This window comes from Opisthocomus hoazin, chromosome 4 (assembly GCF_030867145.1).
Source record: "Opisthocomus hoazin isolate bOpiHoa1 chromosome 4, bOpiHoa1.hap1, whole genome shotgun sequence".
NCBI classification, from domain to species: Eukaryota; Metazoa; Chordata; class Aves; order Opisthocomiformes; family Opisthocomidae; genus Opisthocomus; species Opisthocomus hoazin.
Genome location: NC_134417.1, coordinates 41,344,340 through 41,360,986, shown reverse-complemented (window position 1 = coordinate 41,360,986; position 16,647 = coordinate 41,344,340). Strand labels below are relative to the sequence as shown.

General features: G+C 39.9%; 1 protein-coding gene across 2 annotated transcripts in view; it reads left to right on the top strand.

Annotated features, from left to right (window-relative positions):
* Positions 1-16,647, top strand: part of ELMO1 (engulfment and cell motility 1) — a 309,086-nt gene that overhangs the window by 156,595 nt on the left and 135,844 nt on the right. For both annotated transcript variants that reach the window (XM_075418684.1, XM_075418683.1), the window contains one exon: positions 126-234. In XM_075418684.1, the coding sequence (XP_075274799.1) occupies positions 126-234 (109 nt within the window). The remainder of the gene's footprint in view (positions 1-125; positions 235-16,647) is intronic.

The window sequence follows — 16,647 nt, the reverse complement described above, 5'->3', positions numbered from 1 at the left end:
AGAGCCTCCACATACCGTTTCCTAAATTCAGCTCAGTGTATGTTGTAGATGGTGGATGTGGAGGACAGTACTTCAACTCATGGGTTCTTCAAACTGATTATTTTCCATTTTGATTCCTCCTCCAGATTGTCCTGGAGAACAGCAGTCGAGAAGACAAGCATGAGTGCCCATTTGGCCGAAGTAGCATTGAGCTGACAAAGATGCTGTGCGAAATACTGAAAGTAGGAGAGCTACGTAAGTCAACCTGTTTATTTGTCCTCTAGGAGCCATGGAGTGAGTTCAGTGATACCTAAAGTTTAGTTCAGTGCAAGAATTTTCTTCTGAGAATAATTTCTCAGTATGGTTAGGTATTGAACACTGGCACTTAACATGACTATGTCTGTTTTTCTGTGTCTCTTACTAGTTTGTGGGCATAACAGGGAAGAGGGTGGAGTAGGGGAAATGAGCACCTGGTCTTTGAATCTCTTCTAGATGAAGCAGGACAGTTGCATGATTTCTAGAGGGGTCAGTTCGTTTCCCATCAGATGATTTGGTGTGGGAGACGTCATGGTCTTACAATTCCACAGGCTTGCCATAGAATGATAGAATGCTTTGGGTTGGAAGGGACCTTTAGAGGTCATCCAGCCCAGCCCCCCTGCAGTGAGCAGGGACATCTTTAACTCGACCAGGCTGCACAGAGCCCCGTCCAACTTATCCATAGGTTGATTTTATATAATAGTCATTCTTTGTGGGATTGCTCATCTAAACTGACACATCCCATTTTCCCTTAGATATCTAAAGGTCTCTCTAAATACCAGATGATATATGTATCATTTACTATAAGTGTGATCTGAAATATTGTATTTTAATACAGAGTAAACAAGCTGTCTTTGGCTTCAATTAGAGTCCCTTGACAAACTGTTAGATACTATCAAGCAGAAGAGCCTGTCTGTATCTTCATTAGTCTAGTGTGTTGGTGTTTAGCTGTATCAATATATATGAACTTAAGTTACCCATCAATAATGTTTTGGATCCAGCTGCAGTCTATTTTGGCAAGCACTACCACGAGCTTCATTTTCTTGTTGCACAAGCAGGGGGCACAACTGAGATGCTTCGTTTCCTTCAGACATTTTCTTCCTTTTGAATTTTTTCCCTATTAAAGATTTTTCTTTTACCTTTACGTGCAAGTCCAGGAAATGCAATGCAAGACCAACGCAGCAAGAAAGCCTATAGGTATCATTGGTACTTGTTCCTACCAGCTCTGCAACAGATATCAAAAGCTCTGGTTTAAAAGTATGATTTGGCTGTTAATACATCTAAAGCTTTTAAATGTAACGTCTTGAGAGAATTTGTTGACCAAAGGAAAAAAATCTGTCTCTGTGCAAAGGGCCAGAAGAAAACCTGTGCATTGCTTGCAGCTTCCAAATTGACAGTATTTGACAGACCTGGATGAATGATGTGATGTTTACTTTTGAATACCATCCTAAGTAAACCAGAGTTATGAAGAAACACATTCAGTAAGTCTATAAACAGTTAAGCAACTATTTTAGATGTATGGCAGTGGTAATGTGTTGTGTAAGGTTCAGACTGTAGTAGATATGTCTCCCTTAAAATAACCTTACTGCTGCAGCTGAGGTGTCTAATGCCAAATCGTGCACGATGGGTCTGTCTGAATTTTTCTGCTGGTAAATGTAGGAGGGGCATATCATCTCAACAAAGCTGTAAACCTGTTTGAATGTCACTGTTTAGAGTGCTAAAGATCAATTTTGTTTTTAGAAATGCATAGAAAATCATCTGAAATTCAAAGTATGGCTTTGTACGTGGTGGTTTTGTGCAAGTCCCATCACTCCATGGGACTTGCGCTGCACTTTGCTGCTAAGAAAGATGATTGATCTAGAGGTCAGCCAGGTGTCTCAAACTTCTTCCTTGCTGTGTCATAAGAAGTCATTCAATAAATAAACCTTTTTTTTTGGCACAGATGTGTTTGTTGTCCACATGCAGGGGGCTATTAGTATGTTCTGATTGCTTCTGACTTCTGCATATAGCTCCTTTCATGTTTTAACTTTTTCATTATCTGGTCTTTTAAAGTGGGGACTGTGAATAAAAGACGAGGATTCGGGGGGGGAGGCTCAGTTATCATATGAGGGAAATATGACAGGAAAGCTATTTTTGCTATCTTAGTTTTTGAAAGAAAATGAATTGTCATAGTTTTTGTTTGTTTGGGGGATTTTGTTGTTGTTAGAGTAGCTCTGTGGTTTGGAATTGTGAGGTTAGAAAGAAGATTGAAAAATTCCCAAAAGATAACTCTGGCTAAGGGACATTACCTGTTAATACTCTGAAGCCACTTGTTTTGGTGTTACTAAAGCTGCAAGTCACTGGGGTGCTAGGCGTGCTGGTTTGCAGCAGGCTTCTGTGGTGTTCTTTCACAGACGTGTGACGCTCTACGGAGAAGATTTGATGCTGAGGAGAAGTGCACTGGTGCTTCTGTTGATAGAAACCAGATGTAGCACGACTGACTTCTGTAAAGTCATGCCAATCTACACCCACAGAGCATCTGTCTCTGGATGCGGCAAGAAGATTGCGTTGTAGCCTTGTATTCACAGGGGACAGAGCTAAGGTTACCTCTAACTCATCTTGACGATTCACCTGTTCACCAGTATGTTTCCTTAATGATTTTGTTTATGTGGAACTCTAATTGCCATTTAAAAAGGCTGTAGTAAAATACACCTTTAACATAATGTACAGAAAGCAGATTTCTTGAAAATGGCTGTCACAGATGCGCATCTTCAGTGACCTGTGATCAGCTGTGTATTTTGTTGGGAAGTGCAAACTAGACCTGAAAATTTACATTCAGATTTATTCTTTGCTTGAAAGTAAATACTGTATTGCTGTATAAGATTGGCCATCTTAAAAGCCAGTAGTTACAGTTTAAGGCAAAGGTGCCCCTGGTAGTTCGAATGTGTTAGGTTTCAAAATATGTATTTAGCCTGCCAGTGTTTCTTGAGAAATTTGAAACTAGTCATTATTGTGTTGGAACGTAGAACTTTTTTCCTAACAGTTTCTGAATTGTGTAATTTAAAAGCCACAATAAATTACATTTTACTCATGAAACATTCAGCAGTAGAAACTTTCTTAAAGTGCAGAGTAGATAAAAGCTGCTAGAGTGTCCATTATTTATGAAGAGCACTTTAATGCTGATTATATTCCCCTTGCTCCACTGTATTAAATACCTTCAGGCAACGAGAAGACATTTTACCATTTCTTTTTTGGTCCTTTCAAGCACGCATTCATCCCAGCAAGGACTCACAAGAAAGTGTTAAAGGCATGCCACTTCTCCTGCTTTTGTATTTCCCCAAATCCAGATACTGGACATCTTAATTCTTTGATTTTGATTCCAAAATGCTTGTGCCTTGGCATTCATCTCTTCTTCTGCAAAGCATTTAAGCATCTGTTTAAATCTTGTGTAAGTAAGGAAAGCTCGAGTGCAAGCTGTGAGTTGAGCATATGGTAACTGCTTTACAGAGGTGGACTTGCAGAGTAGAGGAGCTAAAGCTTAAGAGAAAGGTTGGTGTAGTGTGTAAGTAACATGGAAGTTAGAATGAAACACATCCATAAGCCCCTTGAATGAAATCTCTTGAGTCAGGACAGAGTGGGATATTTGACTGTAAATCTTTTAATCTTGTGCTACTGGTGCTGTTAAAAAGGCATTGAAGAGAATGGCTTTACTGAGTACTTGCCAAGGCACTCTGCAAACTCTGTGGTAATTCTGATTTCTCCAGTGGTAGCTTCCTTTGTGTATCTTGGATAACAAGATGATTTGCTTCTCGTCCTCAGTGTCTTGGAGCTGATGTCAGAGTGGTCAGTCCTCCTGCCCCTGTAGGGTAGGGCACGTTGACACTCCACATCCCTGGTACACGGACAAGCTTACGAAGAGCAGAAAAGACCAGGCTGTTCATATTTCTTCCTTAGCAGCTGTGAAAGCTAGGGTAGCCTCCATCTTTCCTCTTCTTCCTTCACGTTTCAGTACATGACATGTGGGCTCAGGTGAGAAGGAATACCCACGTAACAGACTCCTGGCTTTTCTGGGAGGCAGTAACATGGCAGAAAAATAGAAAAATTAAAATCAAGCTCCAAAAGACCTTCTAGAACTGGAGTTAGTAAATTTAACGGGAGAGCTGGAGTTCATCGAAACTTAGTATTTTGACATAAGTGAGAATCTGAGCTCAGCGTTTTGCATGAATAGCCCTAATCCACTCTCATCTGTGCCTACAATATCCAGTTCTCTGTGCCTCTGTTCAGCATGTGATGCTGTTCCTACCCTCAAAACCCCTTCAAACTCTCATTCCTGGTGGAAGGTCATACTTAACTGTGTTACTGATTTATACAGAACTGGAACAGCTTCCCAGGCTTGTTGCCTTATTTCCATAGAGGTTCGACTGAAATTGTTTTATGTTGAAGGTGGTGAGGAGGCTTGTATCTGACAGAGGAACAAGAAATTAATGCTACGAGGAAAGACAGCGCCACCACCAGAGCTGCAGCCTAAAGATGTTCATAAGGCAATATCATTGCATGCCTGAAGTCATTCTATAGTTAAGGCATGTCAGACTTCAAGTATTTTTTGGTGTATTTTTGAGCAGGACACAGATGTTCAGCTGCCAATGTTCCTATCTGATTGTTTTGATAGGTGGTCTTTAGGGGCTTTTGCAAAAATCTGCACTCCAGCTTTATGACAGACCACAGGGGTATATGCCACATGTCAGATACATGTCCTGTCCTAAAGCTTCTGTCGGACAAACAACTTCTTCGCTGGGTTGTCTTACTTTTCTGTTGTGGGGCATTTAATTGTCATGGGGTTTTGTTAGACTTGATTAATTTATTGGATTATTTCCCTTGAAAGAGAAGATCTAAATGCCAGTGTGTTATAATGCCCTTGATGCTGTTTGTACATGTTCTTGCTATAAATTTCTCATTGCAATTAATGCCCAGGTTGCAATGGTCTGGGAATTCTTACATTATTGTTGTTTTATCGAATAGAACGTGCTGGGCATTAGAAGGCATACAGTGATATTCATGGTTGTGCCCGCTGAGATGAAGGTAATCAAATCTCATGCTTCAAGGAGTAAGCTGCTTGCTGCAAGGGTCAGGAAGCACTTTTTTGTCGTTGCACAATTTTTCCTCTGCATTGCACAATCCTTAGTGTGCAGTGTAGTTTGTTTCTGTTGGTCCTTCCCTGAAAGCATGTGGGTCACCGCAGCAGCAGCGCTGCAGACCTGAGGGCTTGCCTGTTTCGATTTTCCTTTTGCTACAGCAAATCCAGTATTTTTACAACTGAATGTCATATTTTAAATTGTTTCGCCTTGCTTGATAGATAATTGCCTTTTCACCCTCCTCTTCCTCCTCCTCCTCCTATAAATTTAATAGAATAAAGCCCCAGAAATAGTAAATAAAATTAGATAAGAGAATTTTTAGTGTTGTCGTACTTCTTGCAATTTCATTTTCTGGAAACTGAGCCATTTGACGAGTCAGGAAATGTTTGTTAGGAAGCTGAAAAACTTTTCTTGCCAAAGAGGTGTTTAGTGAATGGTAGCAGTTTTCTGTTTCACCTTGAATTTTTATCTTTAGACTATGATAAGATAATTAAAAATAAATTTTAACCTTTTTGTTTGTTTTATGTTTTTATTGCAGTCATTCTTACATATCCATCTTTTTATCCTCTTGCCCAGGCCATCAGGTAACTCCCAGTCACAGCAAAAATTAAGCAGATCTCAAGTGAAGGCTAAGAAGACAACATTTGAAAACAATTTCAGTAGCAGCGAAGGGGGGAAAAAATATCTAAAATAATCCATAGTGATCTTGAGTTTTAAGGGTTCCTTTGGAAACATTACTAGCAAATTAGCAGTTCCTGACTATAAGGACATTAGATATGCTTACCCTTCTTGATGCTAAGCTAACAACTTACTGAGTAGTCTGGATTGTACTTTTCTTTTGTATGATAGCAGAATCTTATTTTACCAAACAGTCCTCTATTCCTGTTTGCTGGTAGAGTCCCGCAGGAGGGACAGAAAGAAATGTTCTTTTTCTGGGGAGATACTTATTTCTTTGCAATTAATGTCTTCTTCCTCTAAAAACTCTCCGTCTCTTCATGCTTATGGTAAACTGTGAAGTCTCAACAAAATATCTACTGTAATCTATTGAGGATATGAGCAATGGAGCTGCAGACAGCTTTTGAGCAGGATGTTTCATTTTTACCTCTGAGTGACAACGAGACAGATTTTGGAATGTTATTTTCTACACATGGTACTGTTGGCTTCAAAGTTGGTACAATGTTGGCTTCTGGGTCAGTTAACTAGACACCCTAGTCTGTCCAGAATCCTCTGGTGGGTTTTCCTGTTGTCTGTAGCCATATGTCTCCTTTTTGGTCTCTGCGGAGCAGGAATCATAACTTGTTTTGGATGTGTGAAGTGCTTAACCTTACTGTGTATTTGGTGCAGGACTCTTTAGCTTCTTTAAAATTACATTTACTCAGTTTTCAATATTATTAATAAAAAGTGTGGTGGTGAACTCAAAAAACACTTAAGGGCAACAGAGAGAGATGTGGATGTAAGGGATTTTTTTAGAAATTGATTAAAGTATCCAAAAGACAACAAAGAGGTAACTTGATTAAGTGTGAAGAGCTCTTTCATCTGCTAATGAAAGGGATAGCAAGAATCAAGACCTGGAAGTTAAAGCCTGGTAAATTCAAACTGGAAGTAAGGTATAGGCGTTACCTGGGAGGGTGCTGAACTAGGCAACTAGCAGAACCGAAAGCTGAAGTATAATCAGAGAAATTAAAAAAAAAGAAAAATCCTGAGCTTGTTTTCCTGTGATTACTGGAGGCTATGGCTTTGCCCAATTTGTTGCCGTAGTAGAATAACAGCTGTGACTTGTTTTAATGTGGTTACTGGAACACAATTATAGGATTTTAAAAATTCTTTTTTACAGGCTAGAATGGACAATGTAACTTAAATATCAGGGCAGATGTGACAGCAAACAAGAAATATTAAAATATTTTGGACTATTGCCATATGAGGAAATTGCCAAGGGTTAAAATATTTTGGATTATTGCCATAGGAAAAAGTGTGGCTAAAGTAAGATCTTCAAAATATCTCCCATTTTGAAAACTCTGCATCTCTTATGAGTGTGGAGACCTTTATTAGCTGTTCATTCTGTGTGTTCCATGGCACTTTGTAGTTTCTCAAGAAGATGTAAGCAAGCACTGAAAAATACAACAACAAACTTCCCTCTTGCACTGTCAGATATTGGAACAGGCTGCCCAGGCAAGTGATGGAGTCGCCATCCCTGGAGGTATTTAAAAGCCCTGGAGATGTGGTGCTTAGGGACATGGGTTATTAGTGGGCTTGGCTGTGTTAGGTTAGCAGTTGGACTCGATCTGAAAGGTTTTCTCAAACCTAAATGATTCTATGATTCTCATGGTGTATGCCTTCAAGAAGGAAGCAATAGGCAAAATCTTACACTAAAATTCAGGCTTTTAAAGTTCACTTGCAAACCTGCAGAAAGAAGGAGCTTCAGACAGCTGAGATGTAGCCAAATGTTTGTTGCTTATCTGGAACAATCTCTGTATGTTTGAAGGGTTGGTCATTGTTCAGGGAGAGCTTAATGCTGAACAGATTGAAATTAAGAGAAAAATCATCTTGGAATCCATTCTGGACCTTCTTATTTCACTTTGTGTTAATATTTTATATGTACAGATGTATTAAAAGTTACCAAAGTCTCTTGTATTTTGCAGCAAGCTGTGCTTCACACCTGAAGTAAGCCCTCATGGTTTCACAGCACTGCTGTGCAGCAGGCTGGAAATTATGCAGCTGCTCCTTTTAAGAGGCCTGTAGTTGCTTAATTAATTGTACACAGAATCAAACAATGTATAAAAGCCCAATGTTGTTTTAATGGCAACTTTCAGTGTATTTTAATGTTACTTTGTATATTCCGGAAATGTTTGTGTTGGCAGAGCTGAAGGATTTTCAGGGTGGAAATAAGACATGTTGCAGGTGAAGAGGTGCACTTGAGGTTTTGGTATCTGAAAAATGCAGAATGATTTGGGGGTTTGAGGACAGTTGCATTAGCAGGATGTCTGCTGGAATGAGAACAGCATTAACTGCTAATTCCTGGAGTTCCCGAGACGAGACTGTACTTGGAAAGGCTAAAAAATGTGCAGTATTCTGGGAAACACGGGAGACCTTGCAAATAATGGCCCTTTTCTGGAGGTGGTGAACATCCTTGTAGCAACCCCCTACTGAATTGACTCAGACGAGTGAATGTGCCGCTAATTGTCCCGGCTTGTCCCTGCTTTATGGATGCCTGGAAGGCACTGGGGGCACTTCTGGATTGCTGATGGCTGTGTGGTCAGGTCCTCTGTCAGAAACCTTTACTCTTAGACTTTCAACCTTTGTTTATTCTTAGTAAAATAGATACCTCTTTAAAATTTGAATCTGTGAGTGGAGCTTCTGAGCTTTATAAGTATTTAAAATTAAAATTGCCAGGCTTCTGAGAGAGAAGCTCAAGCAGAATGCCCTGATGCAGTATTAACCAGGGGTGAGACAGGCACGGAGTACAGCGTAGTTGCGTTTATCTGAAGCTTTTCTCTGATTAACACATGGTACTTCTCCAGCCAATGCACTGTGCATTGTAAACACGCTGTTTGTGTTTATTCAGGAAGCCATAAGTGTTCCTTCAGTGGCTTGGCGGACCAAACAGATGAATACAGGTGTTCTTGGAAAACACATGAAAGCAGGGAATACTTAACTCTTGTCGGATACTTTTACTTAACTTTTGGCACCACCTGATTCTGTGGAAAGCTAGTTTAAACTGACTGATCGTATACCCACTTGAAACTGGTGGAAGAACTGTTTTCCTGGAGGGGTGATGCTTGGCCGTCAATCATTCCTGATCAATTAAAAAGGGCATATCCTTGATTTATTTTTTCGCAAGAGTGTTTTCTCAAAGAGTTCATCGAAACAACAATGAAAACAGAGTAATGAGAGCCTGAGATCTCAATATGTTTTCTTTAATCATTTGTCATTCACTAGCAGTGTTTAATTGTAAAACATGATCACACTGCCCTTAATGTCCTTTGTTGTAAATCTTTACCAGTCAGGCTCTGTCTTTGCAAGTAAAAATAACAGTAATGGTGAGTAATGTGAAGGACAGCAGCTGTGCTTTGAAGGTGACACACTACATTGGGTTACTGATGTTATGTACGTGTTGATACACCATCCGTCACTTTCATTTCTGTTGAAATGCTTGCTAATGAAAAGCTTAAGAAAGTTAGCTGCTAGCGATTAAACTTCACTTGCCCTTCTTGAAGAAGCGTAGATTTGCTCGAGCTGTGACAGGAGGAAGCTGTAGACCCTCAGGCCTTTTACAGACCTTAGGAGATGTTCACATTCAGCGAGAGCTTTTAATAGTGCTGGCTAAGTAAAATAAAAACAGGAGTCTGCGGGGTTATATTTTGCTCTGTTCCATGAAGAAGGATTCAAAAAGTGAGTACAGCTGCTTTTGAAACTGCCCTTTCAGCTTTACTACTTTACTCCGCGTGTGGCATTCTCTGTTTCTGGATTAGCAGAAAGTTTGCATAAATGTTCAAATGTTGTGAATGCATCGTCATGGTACATTTCCTTATATGTGATAAGGAACTGAATTTCTTGTTTCATGACATTTCTGGTCTCTTTGTGCTGAAGTTTTCCCATGGCTGTCATTTGTGAATTGAGAAAGAACTTCAGTGTAATTTTTAAATACAAAGCTTTAATACCTGCAAGTCAGGGAGAGGGAAGGGGATTCTCAGTTTTGGGAGGGGGGTTCCAAATAGCCTGGAGAATTGGCTTATGGCATTAAAACAACAGTAAATGTGACATAGCGTCGTGAGGTGGGTCAAGGAGGTGAAATTGTGACCTCCAAGAAAACTTTGCATTGGGATCTCACATCCTCCTTTAGGGCATTGGGAACATAAGCGTTGGCACGTAGCTAGACTTTCCATTTTGTAATTTTGTGAGATTTTTGAAAGAAGTCGGCCCTAGTTCTTATTGGGAGCATACAATTCCTCACATGTTTCTTATGCTCAGTGTGTCAGGAGGTCCATGTGCACCCTCAGGACACCTCTCAGAATCAGCAGAGTCTCATGCAATTCCTGTTCACCAGCTTTTGCAGAAATTAGAGCTGCACTCTTTGTAGACACGAGTTGTGTCCCTGTATATGCTGATAAGTCATTAGAGGTATATAATTATATGCTGCCTACTCAGGAGCCCGTCACAGTAGGCAGTTTATTAATAGGGAGACATGCATGCATTCACCCATACAGACTCTTGGTCGTTGTCTTTGAAGCTGGGTTGTCATATGAATTTAGACTCTCAGAATTTTTTATTTCATCTGTTGGGGATATCAGAACAAAAGGAAGCTCTCTATGATGAGTTATTAGATATGTAAACGCTTTCTGACAGATCAGTTGTTACCTACCCGTAAACATCTTTTAATGTACTGCGATCCTTTGGCACGGAGAGCCCTGATTTTGTTCTTGAAGGAAAAATTCATGGCTCAAGTTAGAGATACCTCTGTTTTTTCCCCTCAGTCTTGTTCATTACTGAGGTTTGTACAGACTTTATTCTTTCTCTTGCAGTTTCAAATGCTGTGTATTAACAGGCCTCTGGCCTCCAGCAGTTCTAGGTTACCACTCTTTCAAGATCAAGCTATCTGCTTATTTTTCCTGGGCCTTTGTGTTTTATATGTGCACAGCTTGTTAATTTACTTGCTAATAATCCCCCAACTGGCTGGTGGCTCTGTTTTCTTCCCTAATTACCACTACAGAGCATCAGTTTAATTATTGTGTTGAGCCTCTAAGAAAGGACTTAAAACATCCATCAGCCCTATCCAGATTTGTTGTCTCTTCACATCAAAGACCCACTTGATGATAGAAACTTAAAAAAACATAGCATAATAATGTTAGCTGTAGGCATGTGTGAGGTGACTGATAAGGACCTAAGGACTCTGGTCATCTGAAGCAGTTATCAAGACACAAAAAATAATTGGTTGGTTGTGTACATATGAGTGGGAAAGAGCTCACTGGTGTGACACTGACTTACTGAAACTTTTTGCAGTAAGTTTTCTTCTGGTGGATAAAAAGTCTTTTAGTCAATTGGTTGCTCTTGGGCTATATTTCAGTTTTTAAGTTTATAGCCTTTCAGAACAAAAGGTGGTTGGTATTTTCATAGTAAAGTTCTAAGGCAAGATCTCTGATAGTTTGTTCTTTGGGCCTCTCCAAACGCTTGATGAGAATTAAACACCAAACTTACCAAAACAGGAAGCAAAGGTCATCAGTCGCCTTACAACCACACATTTCACTTCTGGTGTTCTTGACATTGAGAATATGTTTTGTCATTCATATGTTCAGCTGTCCATATGTTTTGGTGTCAGGCATAGAATACAGTTTATTTATCGTCACCGGCGACAGGACATTGTTTAGCTGAATCAAATAGGACTGAAGGCAACAGAGTTCAGCAAAGGTTTATCACAGGGTGGAGCAGAGCTCGCAAGACCGAGTTACAGGCTCTCATTTTCCGAGTTGTAGGCTGCACGGTATCTCAGTGAGTAGCTGAGTTGCTATTCATCATGGGTTTTTAGAGTAGACAGCAAACCTCACCTCAAACGTTTCAGTGTGTACACGTAAGCAGGAAAAGTTACCTTAAGTCTTCAATAGGCAAAAAATTGGCTAATCCGTAATGCAGGAGTATTACTGCTAAATGGGTTTTGCTACAGGCAGAGACTGCTATCAAAATACACGAAACCATTTTGGAAGAGGAAAAAATTATCAGAGCCAATGCCAGTGAAAAGAAGCCGTGAGGATGTGAATGGTTTTCCACAGAAAAAAAGGGTTGAATGTGTCTGTCTAGGCGCTAAATTTATTAGTTAATCAGGCTGCAATTATTTTTAATTTAGGCTTTTGCTTTTTATGCTTTCTAATAGAAGAAATTCTTATGATTCTTGACTTTAAAAAAATAAAAACAAAAGGAAAAAACAAGTAACAAACATCTCACCCCCCCCAATGTTTTTTTTTTTTAAAACATAAGCACTTGGGGTTTCAGAGCTGACAGTACTGCAGGTATCGAACAAAGACAAGCTTTCTGTGGAGCCATGGTGCAACTTGACCATTGACATCTTTTGTTCTACTTCAAACTTTAAGGGCAGTGTAGTTCTCAACTTTTTAGTTTTATTGCCTGCTTTTCTGGTATCACTGCTTTTCAGCTATGTTTTGCGAGGGGCTTGTGATCAGACTGGAGCAACTCCTGCAGTGACCAGCTGCAGATGCTGTTGGAACTTGTGGGCCTGGGACTAGCTAAGGGCTTAGATGGTGGTAGTCTTTGCTGAAATCAACATTCTAGAGTCCAATGTCCTCCCAGTCTGGAAAATTCACTGCCTTTTCATACCAGTAATCCATGATCAGGATTGTCATAAGCCTGTCCTCTGGAAGGAGTGGAGGATCACTGGTATGCAGGCAGATGTTTGGAAGCGTGTCCTTGGAATTCTCCTCTTCCTTCAGCTTTCAGCAGTGAAGCCATCAGCCATCTCTTCGATCTCCTTCCCCTTCTGAATAGGGACAGGCAGTTCTAATAATTATTTCCTTGCATTTGAAAATTACATATTTAGGGTTTTGTGACCACCTAGCACATCTACAGAATTTGCAGTGCAGCTGGTCTAGAACTGAACCTGTTGTATTCTCTGGCTGTGCTTTATTTGTGTGATGATGAGCTTCTATTTGATTCCCGCCTGCCCCATTTTTAAATAGCACATCATCATGTTTTAGGAACATTTGAGTAACATTTTCAGTCTTTTTTCTAATATTTGCATATTAATAAGTCATTGAAAAACATTATGTAAATTTTATATCATGGTGAATATATTATCAAATCAAATGGCCTTTAAGGGTAATTGTAGAAAGCTTCTATCAATCAGCTAGGGAGACGAAATTGGACTGTGTTTAACTTTTCTCGTTTCCCATACAGTCAAGTACCAAAGACTTGGAATTATTATAGGCATTTCAGAAATGCCACTGAAATGTTGGAGAGGGGGCATACCTTGTTGGGGCTTGGTTTGGTTGTTGATTTTGTTTTGTGTTTTCCAGGAAATTATTTATTTTCTGTGAAGTCTTTCTTAAAATATTTTGTTTTAAAGGTCTGTTCTGTTTGCTCAAGTTGAGGACATAAAGCTGTTCCAATCTCTACATCTGCAACTTCAGATATTTTTTTTGTATGTTACAAGTGTTATCTTTACCAGGCAACTGAGAGCAAGGGGAAGTGGTAGTCTCTTTCCATTTCTAAATTAGGAATGGACACCCCAAGACTGGCTTAAAAATCACGAGATCTCTCTTATTTGGCCCTTTTTGTCGTGTGTTTTTTGAGATGGCTTTCTCTGCATCTGTCAGAATGAGCTGAGAAATAAACAGTAAAAGTACAGTTCTTTTGATCTCAGTAGATGGAGTTTCAAGATGACACCAAATATGGCATGACATGAGAACTCCATTTGTTGGAACTTCTGGATTAGGTAGATGGAGCACTAGGTAATGATGGATGAGTTTGGCTGAAATTTTCAGGGACCTTCATGAGAGGGTTTAAAATATCATTGAATTTATATCCTTTAAACTTCCCAGTTAGCAGTAGTAGCAGCATCATCTTGTGTTACTTAGCTCTGAAAAAGCTGAGCTGACCCTCAGACGGACAAATTTATGCATCATCTCAGCACACAGGAAGAACTATTTCTGTCCCTGCTCACTGACAATGAACAAATAACCGAGCATTTCCATCAGCAGCAGTTCCTTTCCTCCTCTTTTCCACCCCCAGATTCCAGGGGTGGGTGGTGACAGCTTGAAGCGATTTGGTATATTTTCAGATACCTATTCATTTTGAAATTTTTTTTTAAAGTGTTTTTCCTTGTCACTGCTAAATTATGAATTTTAGATGTTTTTGTAGATGCTTTGGAAAAGCTGCCACAGTTATTTTCTTCTATTACTCACTGCAATTTAAAACTTCCTCTGCAGTGTGTGTGTGTGCTCCTTTTGTTTTCCCATTAAATGAACTTCTGCAAACTCCAATATTACTGTACAAGTATTAATGGAAAGCAAATCTTCACATGCATGGACAGTCACACTGCAAGTGGTGCATGTTACTGGGGATTGGATTTCGCTTAGTACAGCAGGGGACAATACTCCCAAAATGCCTTGCTGGAGCATTGGCACAGAGGCAATTGTAAAGGCTGGAGAAAGGGTCTGATGTCACTCTCCACATGCATGGCACACGTACATATGCAAAACATCCCATTGCATAACAGCTATTTTACTCGGATTCTAATTTTCACATCCATATGAAATTCGGAGTTGCAGTAAACTTCCCCAGGATTTATTCCTGATTTATAAAAACCATGTTTATCCATTCACAGAAGAGATTCAGTGTCATATGATTTGCATAAGGAATTCAGTTGCAGTGTACATGTCTTGAAGTATTTATGATCCCAGCATGATTAAGCAAAACCTATGTATTATTTTTGAAGAACAAGATAAAGGAAAACCTAGACATAAATCAAGTGTGTCTTGTTCCTCATGGGAAGGCAGAAGTTACTACGCTGACACATCCTCACCGAGGCTAAGATGCCCCAGTGGAGGAAACCTTTACCTTTGGTATGGCGAGTTCGCATACCCTGGTTGTACCACGGTATAAGAGGATGTGGGTCAGAGTCTGTTTCTACCCACTTTGTGTCCAAATGCTCTTGACCTTCTCCCCCAACAGAGACAGCTTTTTACACGTGTGGCTATAATACTATCAGGTTTTGTAGCTGAATAAAAAGTCTGTACCCTAACCTTATCAACTTCTGCAACGCACTGTAGATAGTGAACAGTCATGTGAAGATTTGCTGTCCTGCGTGTTCTTCCAGTATCAGTTTCACAGGAGAGGCCACAGGTTAGCAAATGGGCTCTAAGCTACGTGATGAATCTGCTCCTCTTCCAGCCGAACTAAAGATTAAGCAAAGATGACATATGCAGTGATGTTTAAAACACAGATGCTAGCTGAGAAAAGGTACATGCCTGATAAATTTTGGGGGATTTGTCTTTGTACTTAACTGAGCTGAAACATGATCCCAGCTCCTTTCCAGGCTTTCCATACAAGTCAAGCTTCCCTGTATCACCCTCTAGCTCTGGTTCACAGAATGCTGCCTCTCTGTAGCAATTAATGATTATATACCTGTCAGGAGCCCCAAAACGCATCAGAAGGCAGAAGAGGAGGCCAGAACTGCAGCCCACTGACAGTTTCTGGGAGCCCTATGACTTGATCGTGTCTGCTATAGATATTCCTTTAAAAAACAAAAATAAAAATTCCACCCGATACAGCTGTATTGGGAAAAAATTAGTATGCAGAGCAAGCTTGTTTCATTTCCTTTTTATCAAACATTCATTCTGAAGGGTAGGCTTCTGTAAATCATCTCATTAGTGGGAGCCCATCTGCTCACATTTCTTCCACGGTAGTCTAATATGTGTGTGTTGTGTGTATGCACACATGCACAGAGGTTTCCAGTTCTAGTCGGTGTTGATTCCCATTAGGCTTCACGCAGGAGAAGAAAGATTAATGATTCAGGAAGAGGGGAGAAAGTTGCATGCACTGGAAAACTTGTCTGGAATGTCTAACTCTTCTCCCTCCAAGGACAGCCATGTATGAATAATGAGAAATTTTCTCATTTAAGCTAAGGTAATGATGCTTCTTATTGATCGTACCTGGGCCCTGATGTGAAGCAAAGATTTGTTTGTCGTGTGCTTATATATCACAGACTTTTTCATCCACTTTTCAAGTTGTGCCCTCCTTAGTATGGAGTGAAACCCTCCATATGGGGCTTTTCAAAGAAATATTTGTTCCGGTATGTTGATCCTTGCAGTATTTTCATCCGGACAAGCCATATTACAGTACCTGTCTGTTTTATTGCAATGGAAAGATCCACCTGAGATCTGAGGGAGGAAATGTTCTTCTCTCACTCATCGCGCTCCTTTCTGAGAAATGAAAAGAATCGTACAGCAATAGGACTTCTGTTTTCTGACTTCTGTTTTATTACATAGACATTTCGGAGCTGATGTGAGTTATGGTTTGAGAATTCCCAGGAGCAAGACTACAGCTTTTCCCCCTTTACCACCTGCGTTTCTCAAGTGCCACAGGCTTTTATTACAGCCCTATTGGAAATCTCAGGAGCACCATTCACTCAGAACAGATTGATGGTGTTTTGAATCTTGTGGACGTAAGAATGTATATCCAGTCTTATTTTGGTGCATATGTAAAGAGCTGATCGTGTTTTGAAGTTGTAGAAGAATCTATCTAGTGACAAACCTTTAATGCTGATGAATGCCCTACTCACATTTCTCACAGATGTGTTGTCTTTTTATTAGAACCTCTTTGATCTCTCATACGTTAAACCTTGAATTTATAAGGTCAGATCAAGGATGTGTTTAATGTTCATTGATATTACTGTGTTCTGATGAGAAAAAAAATAAAAGTATGGCATATATGGGACCTACTTCTACAAAAAATTTAGATCTCCGTCTCGTTTGTGTCAGAAATGAGAATGATGGCTCTCAGTCCTGTTCTAGCTGAT